The sequence below is a fragment of the Macaca fascicularis genome, chromosome 1, assembly GCF_037993035.2.
Source record: "Macaca fascicularis isolate 582-1 chromosome 1, T2T-MFA8v1.1".
Classification (NCBI taxonomy): Eukaryota; Metazoa; Chordata; class Mammalia; order Primates; family Cercopithecidae; genus Macaca; species Macaca fascicularis.
In genome coordinates this window covers 71,030,435-71,049,915 of record NC_088375.1, presented here as the reverse complement: position 1 = coordinate 71,049,915, position 19,481 = coordinate 71,030,435, and the positions used below count along the sequence as shown (strand labels likewise).

General features: G+C 35.6%; 1 protein-coding gene across 49 annotated transcripts in view; it reads right to left on the bottom strand.

Annotated features, from left to right (window-relative positions):
* Window positions 1-1,384: 1,384 nt before the first annotated feature.
* The window catches only part of RPS6KC1 (ribosomal protein S6 kinase C1), a 215,008-nt gene continuing 196,911 nt past the window's right edge, over window positions 1,385-19,481 (bottom strand). For 45 of the 49 annotated variants that reach the window (XR_012432978.1, XM_074036223.1, XM_074036320.1 and 42 more), the window contains 3 exons: window positions 15,593-15,675; window positions 14,428-14,523; window positions 1,385-3,491 (listed from right to left, as the gene is read on the bottom strand). Coding sequence is in view for 44 of the 49 variants with exons in the window: in XM_074036223.1 (XP_073892324.1) it covers window positions 3,381-3,491; window positions 14,428-14,523; window positions 15,593-15,675 (290 nt within the window). In the remaining 5 variants the exon portion in view is untranslated. The remainder of the gene's footprint in view (window positions 3,492-14,427; window positions 14,524-15,592; window positions 15,676-19,481) is intronic. The other 4 variants (XR_012433030.1, XR_012433032.1, XR_012432999.1 and 1 more) reach the window with 1 other exon arrangement.

The window sequence follows — 19,481 nt, the reverse complement described above, 5'->3', positions numbered from 1 at the left end:
CAAAACACAATAGGTATTGTAGCTGTTTAAAAGATAGGTTTAAATATATTATCAACAGTTCAGTTAATTAATAGAAGTAGAAAGTAAAATGGTGGTTACCAGAGGCTGGGGGCCAGGGGAGAATGAAGTAAGGGGAGACGCTGGTCAAAGGGTAAAAGTTTCAGTTAGGCAGGAAGAATAGGTTCTGGCAATCTATTGCATAGCATGGTGACTACAGTTAACGATGTATTGTGTATTTCAAAATGGCTAAAAGAGTGGATTTTAAATGTTCTCACCACAAAAAAATGATAAGTATTTGAGGTGATAGGTAAGTTAATTAGCCTGATTTGATCATTCTACAACGTATACATGTATAGAAATATCACATTGTACCCCATAAATATACATAACTATTATTCATCAAATTTTAAAAAAACGTTATTATAACAAGTAATTTGAAAAGGTCCATGTCTCAAATAGTATTATTTCGTGTCACAGTTAAATTGCTAAAATGATGACATTCTTTTCACTCTTGGGAAGCTTAACTTATCCATCTTTGACATAGGAACAGTAGATTTTTATACTATATCTTAGAATAAGTGGCACTGCACCATAATGGTAGTTGCAGTCTATCTGGAAAAACCCTTCTATAAAGATCACGGTAGAATAATAGTGAATGATATTGGTAATTTCATATAAAAATAAAACAAAAAATTGAATGACAGAAAACAGAGACTCAGACAAATATCTGCACATCAATATTCATAATGGCATTATTCACAACAGCCAAAAGGTAGAAAAAATCCAAATATCTATTGACAGGTGAATGGCTAAACAAAATGTGTAATACATACAATGGAATATTATTCAGCCTTAAAAGGGAGGAAATTCTGATAAATACTACAGCATGGACGAACCTTGAAAACTTTTTGCTGAGTGAAATAAGCCAGGACAAAAAAACAAATATTGTATGATTCTGCTTATATGAAGTACCTAGAATAGTCACATTTAAATTCATAGAGACAGAAAGTAGAATAGTGGTTGCTAGGAGCTGGAGTGTGGAATGGGGAGGAGTTATTGTTTAGTGGGTACAGAGTTTCCATTTGAGGTGATGAAACAGTCCTGGAGATGGATAGTGGTGATCTCGCACAAAAATGTGAATGTACTTAATGCCACTACTGAAGTGTATATTTTTAAATGGTTAAAATGGTGACTGTTATGTATATTTTACCACAATAAAAAAATCAAATAAGAAACACTCATGGCAACTTCTTGTATGATTTTGACCCCATATTCCACTCCTCTGCTTAAACAAAATATAAAAAAACCAACCATAAAAATCAGTACCAATCACAGAATTACAGCTTAAAATATGTACACATCATCAAATAAAAACAGACTTTGATTCATCACCCCAAAGTCATTTATCCTGTGTTTATTACTAAAATAATTCATGTCCATTCTAATTATGAATGATGTATTTACATTAAGCACAAGCTCCAACCAAACATACAGAGAGAAAGGGGGAGAAACCGAAGCAATGGAATTGTCAACAGACTGACATGGTAACCATCTGTTGACATTAATGTTCTTTGAATCCAAGAGACTCAAATCATGTGGTAGGGCAGGGATCTTCATCTTAGTTGTAAAGTCCTACTTTCATGTCACAGGGCACTTCTGGAAGGAAGTTCTGTAATGGCCAGCTCTAAGTACTTGCAGATTTCCTACTAGTCCTACACAGGAAGTCATTCTTGTGTCTCACCTGCATAAGTTCCTGTTATGAGGCCAGGGGACTAGTGAGTTGAAATCTAGTTCCAGAGAGTGATGTCATCTTGACTGAACTATGATCCTGGTGACCTGCTCCCCAACCTGGTGTTGTTGCAGCCTTTCAGCTGGGGCTTGGATTATAAGGGGGCCAAAAAGGAAAAAGGGAAATAGAATAATAGAAAAAGGAAAAACGCTTGCACATTTCCTTTGTTTCACTAGAGCATTTTCTGTTCCATTTAATTTGATGAGAGGACCTGGTCAATGGCAGATGGAAGCTGTACAGATGCTCCTGGAGTGGGGGTGGGTTCTCACACAGATCTCAAAAATACAAAGAAGATTAGAACATATCGAAAATTTCAGTTATTTCTGGTGGTTTCTAACTTGGAAATAGTGACTTCTTCTTTGGCTAAAGTTTAAAAAAAAAACAGACGTTAACACTTGTAAAACATTTGTAAATTTTTGCAACAATGTATAACTACAGGAGCTACCTTAGCAACAAAAAGAAGTAACAAATACAAATGTTTGGAGATGTGTGAATACTTACATTCTTTCTACAATCATGTCAAACAGATTAGTTCAAATCTGAAAATCTCATCACCAAAGTAACAAACTAGGACTGCCATTCAATTCCATTTAGATGAGATCCTTTGCTTCTTAGTATACCAAGCCAAAAAGTAAAACAAAGTCAAGCATGAGAAGCAATGGTAGAAACTGATAATATTTCACAAGGAAAGGAATGGAGGCATTTCTTTAAGAAAAACAAGGGGGGAGGGTTATTAAATGAAGAAGAGATCTAATGTTTCACCATGTTTATTTGACATCATGATTTCTTAGTCCTTACACAATCTGGGGAAATAAGCACTTCCTTCCCTTTTTTGTTGCATGTGTGTTAGCAGGAGTCAGAAGAACAGAATATGAGGGAACAAGCAGAGGGTGCAGAAAATGGAAAGACGGGGAAAGAAAGATGCTGTTGAAGACACAGAGTGTTTATATGAACTCTTCTCTAAATAAGCAGTACCAACCAAGAGTACAAAGCTGACAACATGGAGTGTCTTCCCACAGAAATAATCTGGGACCACATTCAACATACATTAATTATACAGCATCAGGGTACAGGTTTTCCGTCAGAAATTATATGTATATCCTATTTTTCTCACTTTTAAGTTGCGCTGATGACGCTGTTCATGAAGTCCTTTTAGTGTATTATTAAGCAAATATTAATTTAATCATATAAACCAATCCTGGTCAGCAAAAAGCACTGTTAGCTGCCACGTAAAGGTCCTTTCAAGTAAAACTTCATTCCACACTTACAGCTTCCTATCAGAAGAATTTCTTGAAGGAACTCTTTCGGTTGGCTTTACAACTCATCTGCAACACTGAATGTGGACTAAATTCAGATCACACCTTGGTTGCAGGTATGTATATAACAGCCCCTGGCAAAATCAGCTAATATCTTGTAATTGTAAACAAATTGTTCTCTTTCAGTCATTCCCCCCACCCCCCCCATTTCCTATAACGGTCTTTATCCAAATGCTTTGGTGCTCCATAAGTGACTGTGAGGCAGAGGTGCCTCAGTGCTGGAGATGCCTGTCACGGAGGTGCTCAGAATGTGTGAAGCTAACCCTGCATTACATTCATCTCATCAGTTCTGCCCAATCCACAGGGGTAAAGAATGGATGAGATTTGATATCTTCAACACCAGCAACTCCAGCACCAAGTCGTTCCAGAGGATTGAACTGCAAGAGCTAAAAAAAAAAAAAGATAGATTTAGTGAGTAACAGGAATCCAACTGGCAAATCAAAGGAAAACCAGTATTTGAAAGGAAACAACTTCTAAATTCAACCCTGGTAACAAAGTCTTGATTAATACCCAAGTGACCATGTTTTCTTGAAAGGGAGCTATATCTAATACCACTCTAGCTGTGGGGTGTGAGAGACACCTGAACTGAGTTTATGGCTTTTCAACTGATGGGAAACATGGCCTTGAGCAACTTCCTTTGTTTCCCTCATCCTCATAGAGCATAATAGGATAGCTATACCTATCAATTTCCTACCCCAAAAGTACACCATGACATTAACTAGATACTACACTAGATTCTGAGATAGCCAGTTACTTCCTCCATGATTAGAAAATTTGGGAAGCACAGTAAATCTTTCGATCCCTAATGAACTATGTATGTGTTGAGACTAAACTTTACCTAAGTGTGAATATGCTTTTTAGTATTCCAAAATTACTAGTCTTTGGCATAGTTGACACAAAGGAAATAATTTAATCTAATGAATGAAACAAGTTTTGGTTTCTTCAGAAATAGGACACGAGTGTAAAATACGTAAAAAAATTTTGTGGTTTAATAATGTCAAATTTTTGTGTTAACTTTACTGAGGGATAATTTATATAGCATAAAATTCACCCCTTATAAAGTGTACAATCTGAAGACTTTTAGTAAATTTTGAGTTGTGCAACTAGCACCACAATCCAGTTTTAGAACATTTTGATTACCCTAAAAAGCTTCCTCATGCCATCTACAGTTAATCCCCACTCCCATCCCCAGCCCTCAGCAACCACTGACCTGCCTTTTTTCTCTATAAAGTTGCCCTTTCTGAACATTTCATATAATTGAAATCATAAAATATGTAGTCTTTTGCTGCTGCCTTCTTTCACCCATCATTATGTTTCTGAGATCCATCCACATTGTAGCAAGTATCAACAGTCCACTCCTTTTTCTTAGTATTCCATTGTTTAGATGTACCACATTTCATTAATCCATTCACTAGTTTTTAGATACTTGGACTTTCCAGTTTGGGGCTATAATGAATAATGTTGCTATTAACATTCATGTACATGTCTTTATGTAGACATATATTTTCATTTTTCTTGGTTACATTCCTAGAAGTAGAATTGCTGGGTCACAGAATGAGCTTATGTTTAACTTTTTATAAAATTTCCAAACTTTTCTAAAGTAGTTGTACCATCTTACATTCTCACAAACATTTAAGTTTGAGGATTTCAGTTTCTCTACATCCTCAGCTCTTGGTACTGTCATTTTGATAACAGCCCTTCTCTTGATATTAGTAGTATCTTATTATGGTTTTAATTTATATCCCCTAACAACTAATAATGTTGAGCATCTTTTCATGTGCTCGTTAGCCATTCAAATAGCTTTCTGGGTGAAATATCTAACTTTCCGCCCATTTTAAAACTGAATTGTCTGTCTTACTGAATTATAAGAGTTCTTTATATATTCTGAATGTAAGTCCCTTATCAGATAAATGATTTGCAACTATTTTCTCCCAGTCTGTGACTTGTCTTCATTTTCCTTCTTTAAAATTTTTATATTTTTATTATTTATTCATAGAGGCGGGGTCTCGCTATGTTGTCAAGGCTAGTCGCAAACTTCTGGGCTCAAGAGGTTCTCCTACCATGGCCTCCCAAAGTGCTGGGATTACAGGCATAAGCCACCACACCTTCCCTATTGTCTTCATTTTCTTAATGGTGACTTTTGAATACACAAGTTTTTAATTTTAAGGAAATCTACTTTATCAACTTTTCCTTTTATGGACCACGCTTTTGGTATCACATCTAATACTTCTTTGCCTAACCCAACACCAAAGATTTTCTCCTTTGTTTTCTTCTACAATTGTTATGGCTTTAACTCTTATATACAAATATACGATCTATTTTGAGTTAACTTTTGCAAATAATATGAAGGGTCTAAGTTCATTTTGTTTGTACCATGTGTATATTCAATTTCCCAGTGCCATTTGTTAGAAAAACACTGTGGTCTTAAAACTATGGTGGCTTTACAGTTAGTGTGGAAATCAGGTAGCGTAAGTCCTCCAACTTTGTTCTCTTGCAAAATTGTTTTGGACATTATAGGTCCTTTGCCTTTTTATGCACAGTTTGGAACCAGCTAAAGGTTTCCCAATTTTGCTGATCTTTGCAAAGAACTACCTTGTGGTTTTAATTTTTCTCTTATTCTTCTGTTCTCTATCTTACTGATTTCTGCTTCCTTTGGATTTACTTTGGTTTTTACAGCTTCTTTTCATAGTTTCTTTCTTTTTTTAAATGTAGAGACAGGGTCTTACCATGTTGCCCAGGCTGGTCTTGAACTCCTGAACTCAAGTGATCCTCACACCTCAGCCTCCCAAGTAGCTGGGACTACAGGAGCACACAACACATCTAGCTTTGTTTCATTGTTTCTTACGGTGCAAGCTAAGATTTTGATTTGAAACCTTCCTTTTTTTCCCCTGATATAGTCATTTAAAGCCATAAATTTCCCTCAAGAATTGATTTAGCTGCATCCTATACATTTTGATATATTGTGTTTTCCTTTTCGTTCCATTTAAAACTTTTTTTAGTTTTTCTTGATATTTCTTCTTTAACTCATACAAAACTTAGAAGCATACGGTTTAATTTTCAAATATTTGTGGATTTAGCAGATCTCCTCCTATTGTTGATTTCTACTTTGATTGTTATGGTGATTATAATCAGTGTACAATGTAATTCAGAATACATTGTATGAATTCAATCCCTTTAAATGCTAAAACTTGTTTTATGGCCTAGCATGTGATCTTTCTTGGAGATTGTTTTGTGTGTACTTGATAAGAATGTGTGTTCTGCAGTCACTGGGTGAAGTGTTCTATACATGTCAGTTACAGCTTGTTCGAGTCTTCAATGTCCTTGCTAGGTTTCTATAAACCATGGAGAATGGAGTATTGAGCCTCCACTTACTATTGCTAAATTGTCTGCTTTTCCTTTCAATTCAGTTCAATTTTGTTTTCTACATTTTAAGGCCGTTATTAGTGCATATACATTTGTAATTGTTACAGCTACCCATGTACTATCACTATGAAACATTTGTCAGTCCCTAGTAAATCTATCTTAATATCCATTTTGTCTGATATTTAATATTGCCAATCCAGCTCTTCTGTGGTTACTGTTGGTATGGTTTATCCTTTTCCATCCTTTGTCTTTCAATCTGTTCGTGTTTTTTAATTTAAGGTGTGCCTCTCACACACAGAAGATCCAACTTAATGGAATTTGCCTTTGGTTTGGCATGTTTAGATATTCACTTTATTGACATGGTGGGTTTATATTTGCTATTTTGCTACTTGTTTTCTAGATTTACTGTCTTATTTGTTCTTCCTTTACTGCCTTCTTTTGTGTTAAATGCTTTTTGCTGTACCATTTTAGTTTCTCTACTTTCTTTTCTGTTTTTAGGATTTTTGTTTTTTTTAGTGGTTGCTGTATCCCTACAATATGTATCTTATCACTTAATATATCACTTATAAGATCATTTATCTACTTCAAAACAGTAGTAACTTTAATTTAGCAAAAGGCAGAAACTTTGCTCCACCATAGCCCCCTTCCTTTGTCTATTATCGTCATAAATATTTAGATATTGCTTCTATGTGTGCTAAACCCAATAGCATGGTTTTATAATTGTTGCTACATGCAATTTTATGTCTTTTAAATAATATATATATACATGTATATATACACATGCAATTTTACGACTTTTAAATAAAATATATAAATGCAATTTTGTCTTTTAAATAAATACACACATACAAATGTATATGTATACATACATACATATGTATATATGTGTGTGTGTATATATATTTTATTTAAAAGACATAAAATGTATGTATATATGTATGTGTATATATATTTTATTGAAAAGACAAAATTGCATGTATATATATACATGTACATATTTTTTATTTAAAAGACATAAAATTGCATGTAGCAAGAATTACAAAACCATGCTATTGGGTTTAACACATATAGAAACAATATCTAAATATTTATGACAATAATAGACAAAGGAAGGGGGCTATGGTGGAGCAAAGTTTCTACCTTTTGCTAAATTAAAGTTACTATTATTTTGAAGTAAATGATCTTATAAGATAAGTGATGTATTAAGTGATAAGATGCATATTGTAGCAACCACTAAAATAAAAAAGAAACCCTAAAAACAAAAAAGAAAATTAGTAGAGAAACTAAATGGTACAGCAAAAGCATTTAACACAAAAGAAGGCAGTAAAGGAAGAACAAATAAGACAGTAAATCTAGAACAAGTAGCAAAATAGCAAATATAAACCCACCATGTCAATAAAGCGAATATCTAAGCATGCCAAACCAAAGACCGATTCCGTTAAGGTGGATCTTCTGTGTGTGAGAGACACACCTTAAATTAAAAAACACGAACAGATTGAAAGACAAAGGATGGAAAAGGATAAACCATACCAACAGTAACCACAGAAGAGCTGGATTGGCAATATTAAATATCAGACAAAATGGGTATTAAGGCAGATCTACTATCTATCTTAATAGTAAGATAGGGACTGACAAATGTTTCATAGTGATAGTACATGAGTAGCTGTAACAATTACAAATGTACATGCACTAATGGCCTCAAAATATAGGAAACAAAATTGAACTGAATTGAAAGGAAAAACAGACAATTTAGTAATAGACAATGTATATATATATGTGTGTGTGTATATATATATTTTATTTAAAAGATAAAATTGCATGTAGGTGTATATATATATATTTTATATATATATATATATATATATAGTGTCTTTTCTATGAACTCATATCTACAATTTTCAGTGTTCCTCATTTCCTCCTTGGACTTACGTTACTACCTGGCGTCATTTCTTTCCACCCTGAAGGAATTCCTGTGGTATTTCTTGTAAGGCAATTCCGCTAGCAATAAACCCTCCCAGTCTTTCTGTATTTGGGAATGTCTTTATGCACCTTCATTTTTGAAGGATAATGTTGCTGAATTCTTGGTTTACTGCTGCTTCTTGATTTCAGCACTTTGTGTCACTCTAAATAATCTTCTGTCCTCCATGTTTTGATAATTAGTTAGACATTAATGCTTCCTTCTATGTAAGTTATTTTCCTTTTACTGCTTCCAAAATTTTCTTGTTTTTGTCTTTCAACAATTTGGTTAAGTGTGGATATGTCTAAATATGTCTAAGTGTAGACCTCTTTGTATTTTCCTACATAGGGTCTGTTGAGTTTCTTGGATGTGTAAGTTAATTCTTTTCATCAAATCTGGAAAGTTTTAACCATTATTTCTTTTTGCTGTCCCTTTCCCTTTCTCCTCTCCGTCTGGAACTATCATTATATGTATACCGGTACATTTGCTATTGTCTTACAGATTTCTATAGTCTGTTCATTTTTTCCAATTTTTATGTCTATTTTTCTGATTCAATAATTTCTATTAATTTAAGTTCATTTATTCTTTCTTCTTCTATCTCAAATTTGCTGTTAGCTACTTCTTTTTTTTCTAGTGAATTTTTCATGTCAGTTATTGTATTTTTCAACTTGTGACTTCTACTTAGTTCTGTTTTTTTAAAATATACTTTCTCCTTATTACAGAATCTCTTTGTTGATTCATTTTTGTCACTTATTTAATTATTTAAACACAGTTTCATTTTGTTCTTTGGAAATATTTACAATAGCTGCTTTAAAGTCTTTGTAAATCCATTGTCTGCGTACACTCGGAGACAATTTCTCCTGATTGCTTTTTTTTTTTTTCTGAATATGGGACATATATTTTTGTTTGTGTATGTCTTACATTACACTTCACTGAAAACAGGACATTTTAGATAGCATATTTTAGCAACTCTAGAGTCTGATTTTTTCCCCATGAAGTTTAACATTGCTGTTGGATTGTTTGTTCTTTGTTTGGTAACTTGTTTCAGTTAGATCTGTAAAGTTGCTAAGTTCCCTTCCCACTCACTGCACTGTAATGTGCAGCTGCTGACAACTTTCCACATTTTTTTTTCTTTTTAAAGCTGGCTTTCTCAGGGTCACCCCTGTGTCTGCATAGCTTATGGGTCAACCAATGACTGAACAGAGGTTGTATTCAAATATCTCAGCCCTTCAAGCTTCTGTTCTCTGTCAATGCATAGGAGAACACACTCAAAGTTTAGGCCACAAAACCATATCTGCCCTGGATTTTACTTTCTGCTGGGCCCATTCCCTGTTCCTGTGCACATTTATGCAGCCTCAGGATCAGTCCTCATGGTTTACCCCACCCTGGCAAAACCTTTGCACCTGATCAAGCAGGAAGGGGAGATTGAAAGCAGCCCTGAGTCAAGAGTCCCCACTCTTCTTTCCCAGAGTTCAGCTGTTTTTCGTTTGTTTGTTTGAGACACAGCCACACTCTGTTGCCCAGGCTGGAGTGCAGTGGCACGATCTAGGCTCACTGCAACCTCTACCTCCCAGGTTCAAGCAATTCTCCTGTCTCAGCCTCCCGAGTACCTGGGACTACAGGCATCCACCAACTGCAACCTCTACCTCCCAGGTTCAAGCAATTCTCCTGTCTCAGCCTCCCGAGTACCTGGGACTACAGGCATCCACCACCATGCCCAGCTAATTTTTGTATTTTTAGTAGAGACAGGGTTTCACCATATTAGCCTGGTCTCAAATTCCTGACCTCAGGTGATTCATCCACCTCAGCCTCCCAAAGTGCTGGGATCACAGGCGTGAGCCACCGTGCCTGGCCAGTTCAGCTATTTTTTAAGCATAAATACCTTTCGGATTGTTGTATCCTTTGATCCATTTCCAGAGCACTGAAATGATAGGTTTTTCACCAAATCTGTCTAATTTCATACTTTCTGGGGGAAAGAAACTCTGCCAACTAACTTATGAAGCCACAGCCACTCAAATTTAAGAATACTCACAGTAAATATTTTTTTCCACAGAATGTAGTCAAGTGCAACTGAAATATTAAATTATTTATTTACAATATTTGTAGTCCAATATACAGGAAATTCCACTCTTGGACATTAACCAAAACTTCTATTTCTTCTCTTTCTTTTTCATTATTTCTAATTTTTCTTTCATTCATGATTAATTCAATTATTTGCATGATAAGTATCAATTGTTTGCTATTATATGCCAGTCCACTACTTTTTTAGAATTTTGTTGACCTATGCCAATAGCAGTAGCCTCATTCTTCATTAGCAGCCCTATAATTCCAATATATGCTTCATCAAATTGCAAATTACTGTGTCATGAATGTTCCTCACTGTCCCATCAGTAATGCTAACAAAGATATACACGACATTTACCACATGCCAGGTATTATTCTAAGTGGTTATGACAGGTTAACTCATTTAACTCACAACTCTATGAATAGCTACTATTATCTCTATTTTATAGATAAGAAAAGGGGAATTAAGTAATTTGTTTAAGATCAAACAGGTAGTAAGTGGCAAAGACAAGATTTGAATTCAAGCATTCTGATTCCAGAATCCATGCCTTAACAACATTACACTGCCTCATGAAAGTGAGATCTGCAAATGCTAAGAATCTATTACTTCACTTGGGTATAACTAAATCCATAAGGGGAATGAAGCATACACTTCAAAAGACTATACTAACAGTCTTTTACTTGAAATTATGTCTAGCACTCAAACTGAACCATACTACACTGTTTATTAAACCTAATTGCTCAAATAATTTTTATATTAGTAGTTGCTACGATTTGTTAAGAGAAAAGCTATTGTTATAAAACAAACATCATAGGAATATCCTACGTGTATCAAATCCACTTTTACAATCAGACAATTTATGTCTACTGACTGAAATGTGGAAGGCATCAAACATTTTAATATAAATCTAACATTTCAAATATTTGTAAGAATTAACTGCAATGACAGCATTATATTTAGTATTTCAGGAAACATATAAACATGTAAGTTCTTTCTTCTTCATTATAAACAACTGGTTTCTTTCTAAAATGTTACTTTAAATGTGAAATTCTAAAGGTTCATATTTTGACTTTTACTAAAGTCAATTTAATTGGTTCATGAACTCCTCTATACAATTGCAAGTATAAATCTATAGGCAAAAGTGTAATTGTTTTAACCATGACTATCTTGCTTATTCTGCTGTTTTAAAGGCTATAATACATCTCAAGAGAGGTCACAGAAAGATTCTACTGCTTAAGAAAATGTCAGCCAGTGGCACATTCAAGTTAATGAATCCAAGACAGCAGCTGCCAACCTCCTTTCTCCTGAAGAACAGGCAACAGAGCTGAGCAATGAGGGCACAAAACATTTGTTTTGGTCTTTTCCTCACAAAATTTCTTAAAACTGACCAAGCAACTGCGTCATAATTAACTAATGTACATGCTAAAGCACAAACATACATGCTCTGAGGAATTTTTTTTAAGATTGCATTTAAAATGTAATTATGTTTACTTTGGCACCATTCGCTTGACTTGGACAGATAAATGAACCAGGGGTACGGGGATTATGAAATCTAACAAGAAAGCAAGGAGTTAAAGACCAAAGAGGAGAAAATTTCCCCCAAGTAGAATTATTTCCATATAAATCATTTTGTGATTTTTTTTTTTTAAAGTGACCTCTATGACCTGTGAGGTAGTGGAAAAGGAAAGTCAAAATGACAAATTGCTAATCATGCCAAGAGACCCCTTTTCCCTTTCCTGATGATGTTTCCTCAACATGAGTGGTAGTTTCCTTAGGCAGGCCAATGACATAATGCTGATTTACTATATAAGCTATACATATCTGAGTTTGGAGACTTACCATACCTTAAGCCTAGATTCCTTTACAACATAACTTCTAATAAAGACAAAAGCAGAACTTGATAACTTATTATGGGGAATTCTATTTTTAGTATTAGATAATAACGACTACTTCTTTAAGGAAGAGAAACAAAAAAATAGCAGTTGCTAGTCTTTCCTAAATTATTTACTAAAAAATACTTTGAATTTATCTCATGCCACAACAAATAAGATGAAATCAAATGAATAGCTGCTCTTTTTTCCCATTAGAATGAAATGTTTTATGTATCTCTTCATTACCTCTTAATCTAAAGTGCTCTAGGTATTCTCATCTCAGCATTTCCAACCTGATTGTTTCTTTATAGTTTACATACTCTGGGCAAATTAATCTTCCTGAAGTACAACTCTAAACCTTTTACTCTTCTCCACAAACTCCAAATCTCTTTTTTTTTTTTTTTTTTTTTTTTTTTGAGACAGAGTCTCACTCTGTCACCCAGGCTGGAGTGCAGTGGCGTGATCTCGGCTCACTGCAAGCTCCGCCTCCCAGGTTCATGCCATTCTCCCGCCTCAGCCTCCTGAGTAGCTGGGACCACAGGCACCCACCACCACACCCGGCTAATTTTTTGTATTTTTAGTAGAGACGGGGTTTCACTGTGTTAGCCAGGATGGTCTCGATCTCCTGACCTCGTGATCCACCCGCCTCGGCCTCCCAAAGTGCTGGGATTACAGGCATGAGTCACTGTGCCCGGCCAAATCTCAAATTTTAATGAATTAAATATTATCACTCTATTCTTGTGTTTGTGATGATAGAACCCCATAAGAGAACTCCAACTTATCTTTTTATGCTCACCTACTACCCATATCTTTACTTATCTCTCTAGTCCAGATAAATCAAACTTTTGTTTCCTAAACTTGGGTCTTTCAGACTCCTTCCTTGCCTTTGCTCAAACCATTCATTCCACCAAGACTGTTCTCCCCACATCCTGCCTTGCCATGCTGAAATTCTAAGGCCCAGCAAAAGTAGCGTCCATTCCACGAAAACTTTCCCTAATACTACCATTCCACTGATTATATCTGCCTCCTTCTTTTGACTTGCCATAGTATTTTTTAAAACTCTTTGACAGCCTTTATCAATTTCCATGTGGTATGGTTATTTACGTGTCTTACCTTTGTAGCTTATAGCATTGTGCCTTGTATATAATATTTGTTGAATGAAAGCAAAATCACTCTTCAAGAGAATACTAGTTAATTATCTTCCTAATATACGCTCCCCTGCCCTTTTTTCTTTCAATTTTTGTTTTCCCTGATTTTTTTAAAAAAATCCATGTTTCATTACATAATTTTAGCTCTTGATCTTTTTCAAATAACTTTTTCCATTATATTTTTCATCAAAGTATAAGGATCCCAGGCCTGCTTGTTCCAGCTGATAGCCCAGCAATGGGCCTGTCACACCAGAGTACTAACAACCCTCAATATACTCAGCAAAATTCACTACACAAAACTAGAGGAGTAATTTAAGTATGGGGAATCAATCTAAGCAGCTCACTGGAGTTCCAAGCCTCTCTCTGGGATACTGAACTTTAATTATCAATGGTCTCTTTCTTCAAAGCCACCAGAAATGTAATCATTGACACCAATGCCCAAGTTCCACCAATGATGAAGTATCTAACTTGACAAGATTTTCTAATATGCCCCTCCTAAGCTACCTGAGTAGCTTTATAAATAACCCGAGTAAATTTATAAATAAGAATTAAAAACTGAAAACAGCCATTCATAGAAGGTTACAAAATGCAACTGCAAAATTAGAGCAGCCCCAGACAAGCTAAAAGCAATACTCAAATCACAGAGTTATACAAATATACAGAATTGACTAAACGTTGAGTCCTGAATTTTGGGAAAAAAAATTAATACCAAGAAGTTTTAACTATACTCTCTGACCCAATCAATACTTTGATGATAGCAAAAGCCTGAAAATATACAGTATTAATTCTGAATGCATCTTTGTTTTAGGTTAAATGGGTTTTTCTTGCTCCAAACTAATCTCTTTTTAAGGTTTTGGAGGTGTGGGCTCTGCTAATCTGCATGGTTGATAAACCTGGCCAATAGGTCAATTAAATTACCTGTTGAATGAGTGAGCGAGCCTCTTCAGAGACACATTCTGGCATGTTCAAAGTAGTGTGAGTATTTATTCCTGCTGGATGGCATTCAACCAGAGTCTGAAACAATCAATCAGGCACACTTCTTATCCCAAATAACATCGTATTTTGTTATATCATAGGATTTATGGACAGCAAGTACAGAGAGCTCAACAACCATTTTAACTGGAGGTGTAGTAATCAACACAGTGCCGCCTAAGCTGTTTAGGATGAGGGCTATGAGCCTATAGAACTTTTAACTGAAATGAAGACAATCACCATGATCATATCATAAGCTTATGCTACTGTCCCATCGTCCTTGGTTATAAAATTAATGGCTCAGAATATTATAGAAATGCTTAAATTATACAAAACTAAAAAGGGATTTGATCCCTTTAAAATGTTTTAATGTTTTAAAAACTCTTCAAAGTTTAGAATTTGTTAGTCATAATACTTTACATACATATATAGCGCTTTACAGTGTAAATGTATGTAAAGGTGATTTGTAAACTCTCCAACAATCTTAGGTCAGTATTATCTACACACGTAGGTAGATGACTATTTACAAAAGCGTAACTGTTCCTTTCCTCTGTTTTCTTCCCAGGAAGCAATCTGCACAATACTTTATTAAAGTCTACTAACTCAAACATTATACTCAAAAGTCATTCATCTGAGAGTATAATTTCTGTCCTTAAGCTAGAACAGATAAGAAAAATTTATGGTACTGAGAAAAAGATAATGCTAACTTTAATATCTACATTAATTTTCTTAAATAAGAATTCCCTCCTGATTTCAGACAAAGATGTTTAAAACATCCAGAGAATTTTAATACATCCTTACATAAACCTTACAGATTTGACCCTGTTAAAGCTGAATCATGGAAAATTAAAAGAAAAAGGTTTAGTCATATTTCACTATGAAATATTGTGACATAAAATAATTTTACCATCAATTTATTCAATGTAATGCAATCCAACTTTCAAAAAAAATCTGGAATCTTGATAAACTTGCATTTCTCTACCTGCTTTCGGTATCAAAGTTTTTCTTGCTTAGTCCCTGATTTAAAAACTAAGGGTGAAGGCTAATGTTCTCAATTTGAAATCAAGGTAGCATCTGAGTAAATTTATTAAACGTCCAGGTCCCTGCTTACCTTGCCAGTGAGAAGTTCAAAGAGGACAGCACCCAAACTCCACCAATCACAGGCTTCAGTTTCTTCAGTGATTGCTCCAACCTCTAAACACACCAAAAAAGGTTGATATTAAAATTCCAAAGGTCAATTAAACTTTCAAAATTAACATGTATTAGCAAGGTGACCTTTTTAATGCTGAGAGGGCATATACTAAATACTACTGGGCTTTCAAAATTCCTGAAAGTTACTTATCCTTTTGGTCACCTACTGTGGTTGCATTTTTTTTTTTTTGATGCAGTCATATATTAAACTCAGACATTTGTTCTTCAGTTGATAGAGGGACACCTTCAAGATGCTTTACTTAAAAGTTATGTGAACCTACTAGATCAGCATTTTGCTTAATTTCTTACATTTGAGAAAGTATAGCCAATTCTACCTCATGGGTGACATTTTTGTTTCAGAAATAAAGATTCTTCAGGTTCTAAAGAAACTTTAAAAATTATCTAAACCAATATTAATTATCCTTTTACTTGCAGGTTAGAAAGCAGAGAGATGAAATGCCCTGTCCAATGTCATATTGTAGCAGAATGAAGACCTAGTTTAGAGTATCATCTTCCCTTTCCTATGTAATCAGTTGTTTTCAACCAAAGGAGGAATATGTGAAATGCAAATCTACCCATTTTGCTAAAGTACAGATAGATATATTATTTTAAGCCATGGCTGAAACTATTGGCCAAGATAAAGGATTTTAGAGTATCTACAAATTACACTTTTATCTGTGTTATACCTATCTCTCGCCAGCACAAGTTCCTGAAATGTAATTTGAGTTTTCAGGTGTCATCTTTCAGGTTCCTGCACCAATCAGCAACAACTCTTCATTTCACCATTTTTTTTTTTTTTGAGGCTTTTAGCCCTTAAGTTATCTTGTGCTTTCCTAATGGCATTAAATTAGTCCCTAAGCCTTGCCAATACCTGCCCTTTCATTTCCAACTGAGTAAAAAAAAAAAAAAAAAAATCTACCATTTGACTATAGGTAACCCACAATTCGTAACTATTTTCGAGTTTATAAGTAGTTAGGTTGGAACTTGGAAAGTAAAACATGTAAGTGGTACTCAGATGCCTAGCCTTTTAACTAGTGCTTAGTCAATCTATTTGTGTGGGAGAACCCCAAACTTACAAAATAGCTTGAGCAATAATCTTAAAGCAAAAGTCACATGGACCAGAAAAAGAGTCATTCCTATGCAAAACACTGAAATTACTCTATTCAGCAACCTTTTTCTACATCCCTTTTTCTGAGGTTCAAACAGCCTATATGGAACTCTACCCCTTCACAGCCCTTTCTGAGCCCACCCTCTTCCTAAAGTGCTTCATGCCAAATCACAGTTTCCGTTCTCCAACTAGCCGCTCTCAACTAGGTAGTAAAAAGAAAGCAGATTATTAACTAATTCAAACTAGTAAGTGAATGACTCGAAGTCTCCTAATGTTCTTAGAACTCTTTGCATTTATAAAACAGTTGCTTGTTTGAAAAATTGAGAACTACCTAACAATAGAGATTTAATCATATATGTTGTGGCACATCTGTATGATGGATAACTACTACATAACCATTTTAAATAGGGCTGGGCGCGGTGGCTCACGCCTGTAATCCCAGCACTTTGGGAGGCTGAAGCGGCTGGATCACCTGAGGTCAGGAGTTCAAGACCAGCCTGGCCAACATGGCAAAACTCTATCTCTACTAAAAACATAAAAATTAGCCGTGTGTGGTGGCGAGCGCCTGTAATCCCAGCTACCCAGGAGGCTGAGGCAGGAGAATCACTTGAACCCGGGAGGCGGAGGTTGCAGTGAGCTGAGATCGTGCCATTGCACTCCAGCCTGGGCAACAAGAGCGAAACTCCATCTCAAAAAAATGAATAAATAAATAAAAATTAAAAAACAAAAAATAAAATAAAAAAACACCTACATATACTTAAGTGAATGTTTGTATATAAAAACATATAAAAAGCTATAAAACAATAGCTTTTTAAAAAGCTGTAAAACAATACAATTCTAATTTTTAAAGTATACATTTAGAAAAAAGACTGGTAAGAAAATATGACAAGATGTTTTACTGATTTGCCTCTGCGGTGGTGAGATTTTTTTTTTTTTTTTTTTGAGAAGGAGTCTCACTCTGTAGCCCAAGCTGGAGTGCAGCAGCGCAATCTTGGCTCACTGCACCTTTCACCTCTGGGGCTGAAGCGATTCTCCTGCCTCAACCTCCCAAGTAGCTGGGACTACAGTTGCACGCCACCACACCCGGTTAATTATTTTGTATTTTTAGTAGGCACGGGGTTTTACCATGTGCCCTGTGTAGTCTCGAACTCCTGAGCTAAGGCGATCTATCCGCCTTGGCCTACCAAAGTGCTGGGATTACAGGCATGAGCCACTGCACCCGGCCAGCGAGATTTTTTTATTACCTACATGAATATGTAATTGACACAAATCTTTAAATTTTTAAAGTACAGCAAGATGATATGAAAACATTGAGGCTCGCTGGAAAAGTTACTCTGGAGCAGGGAAGACAAAACTACGTAAACCAATCCTCCCTTCTGTTCACCTGCATGGTTTTTTCCACAACTTTAATGCATGAAAAAGAACAATGAACTAGGAATCAGGAGTCCTGAGTTGAGTCAAGAAATTCACTTGATCTCATCTATAACATGAGGGTTAGAGCTGAGGGGCTCTAGGAGTTCTATGATTTGATACTCAAGGATTCTCTACAATAATGATACTCATGAAGGACATATCCCTGGATGCTCTCTTTCAAAGTACATATGCTACCCCTCCCAGATGCAAATACATTGCCCTCACCCCCATTCCCATTTCACAGGGAGCCACTATCACCTTTGGAAGTGTACTCTTAGACTTTATAAAGGGTGTGTGTTCTTAGAAATGTTAGCAAAGTAAAAGGGAAATTTATCATAGTTCTATCATAAAATATAACCTTTTGTACATTTCCTTCCAGTCTAAAACAAGCAATGAATGACATCATTTCCCTGCTCAAAATTCTCACTGACCATTAGATAACATTCAAATTTCTTGCTTAATCAGGTATATATATACAATTCGGCTTCCATAATAAGGTATCAACCCATCAAATTCATTCAACCAACACACATGAAGCAGCATAAACTAAGCACTCTACTAGGCACTATTCCTCCACAAAATTCTATGCCTTGGCCACATTGTTAAATAATGTGAAGCTATAATCAGTTTTCCTCCTAGTTAGTGGTTTTATTTCTTAAGTATCATTTTGTTCAAGAATTTCATTTACTCCATTTTTTTAAATCATATCACAAACAGTGTATACTTCTTAGTATTACAAGGATCACCTGAAGTCAGGAGTTTGAGACCAGCCTGGCCAACATGGCGAAACCCCATCTCTACTAAAATACAAACATAGGCTGGGTGTGGTGGCTCATGCCTGTAATCCCAGCACTTGGGAGGCCGGATCATGAGGTCAGGAGATCGAGACCACCCTGGCTAACATGGTGAAACCCTGTCTTTACCAAAAATACAAAAAATTAGTCAGGCACAGTGGTGGGCGCCTGTAGTCCCAGCTACTTGGGAGGCCGAGGCAGGAGAATTGCTTGAACCCAGGAGGCAAAGGTTGCAGTGAGCCGAGATCACGCCACTGCATTCCAGCCTGGGCAACAGAGCATGACTCCATCTCAAAAAATAAATAAAAAATAAAAATACAAAAATTAGCCAGGTGTGGTGGTGCGCACCTGTAGTCCTATCTACTTAGGAGGCTGAGACAGGAGAATCACTTGAACTCAGGAAGCAAGGGCTGCAGTGAGCCAAGATCACGCCACTGGACTCCAGCCTGGGCGACAGAGTAAGACTCCATTAAAAAAAAAAAAAAAAAAAAGTT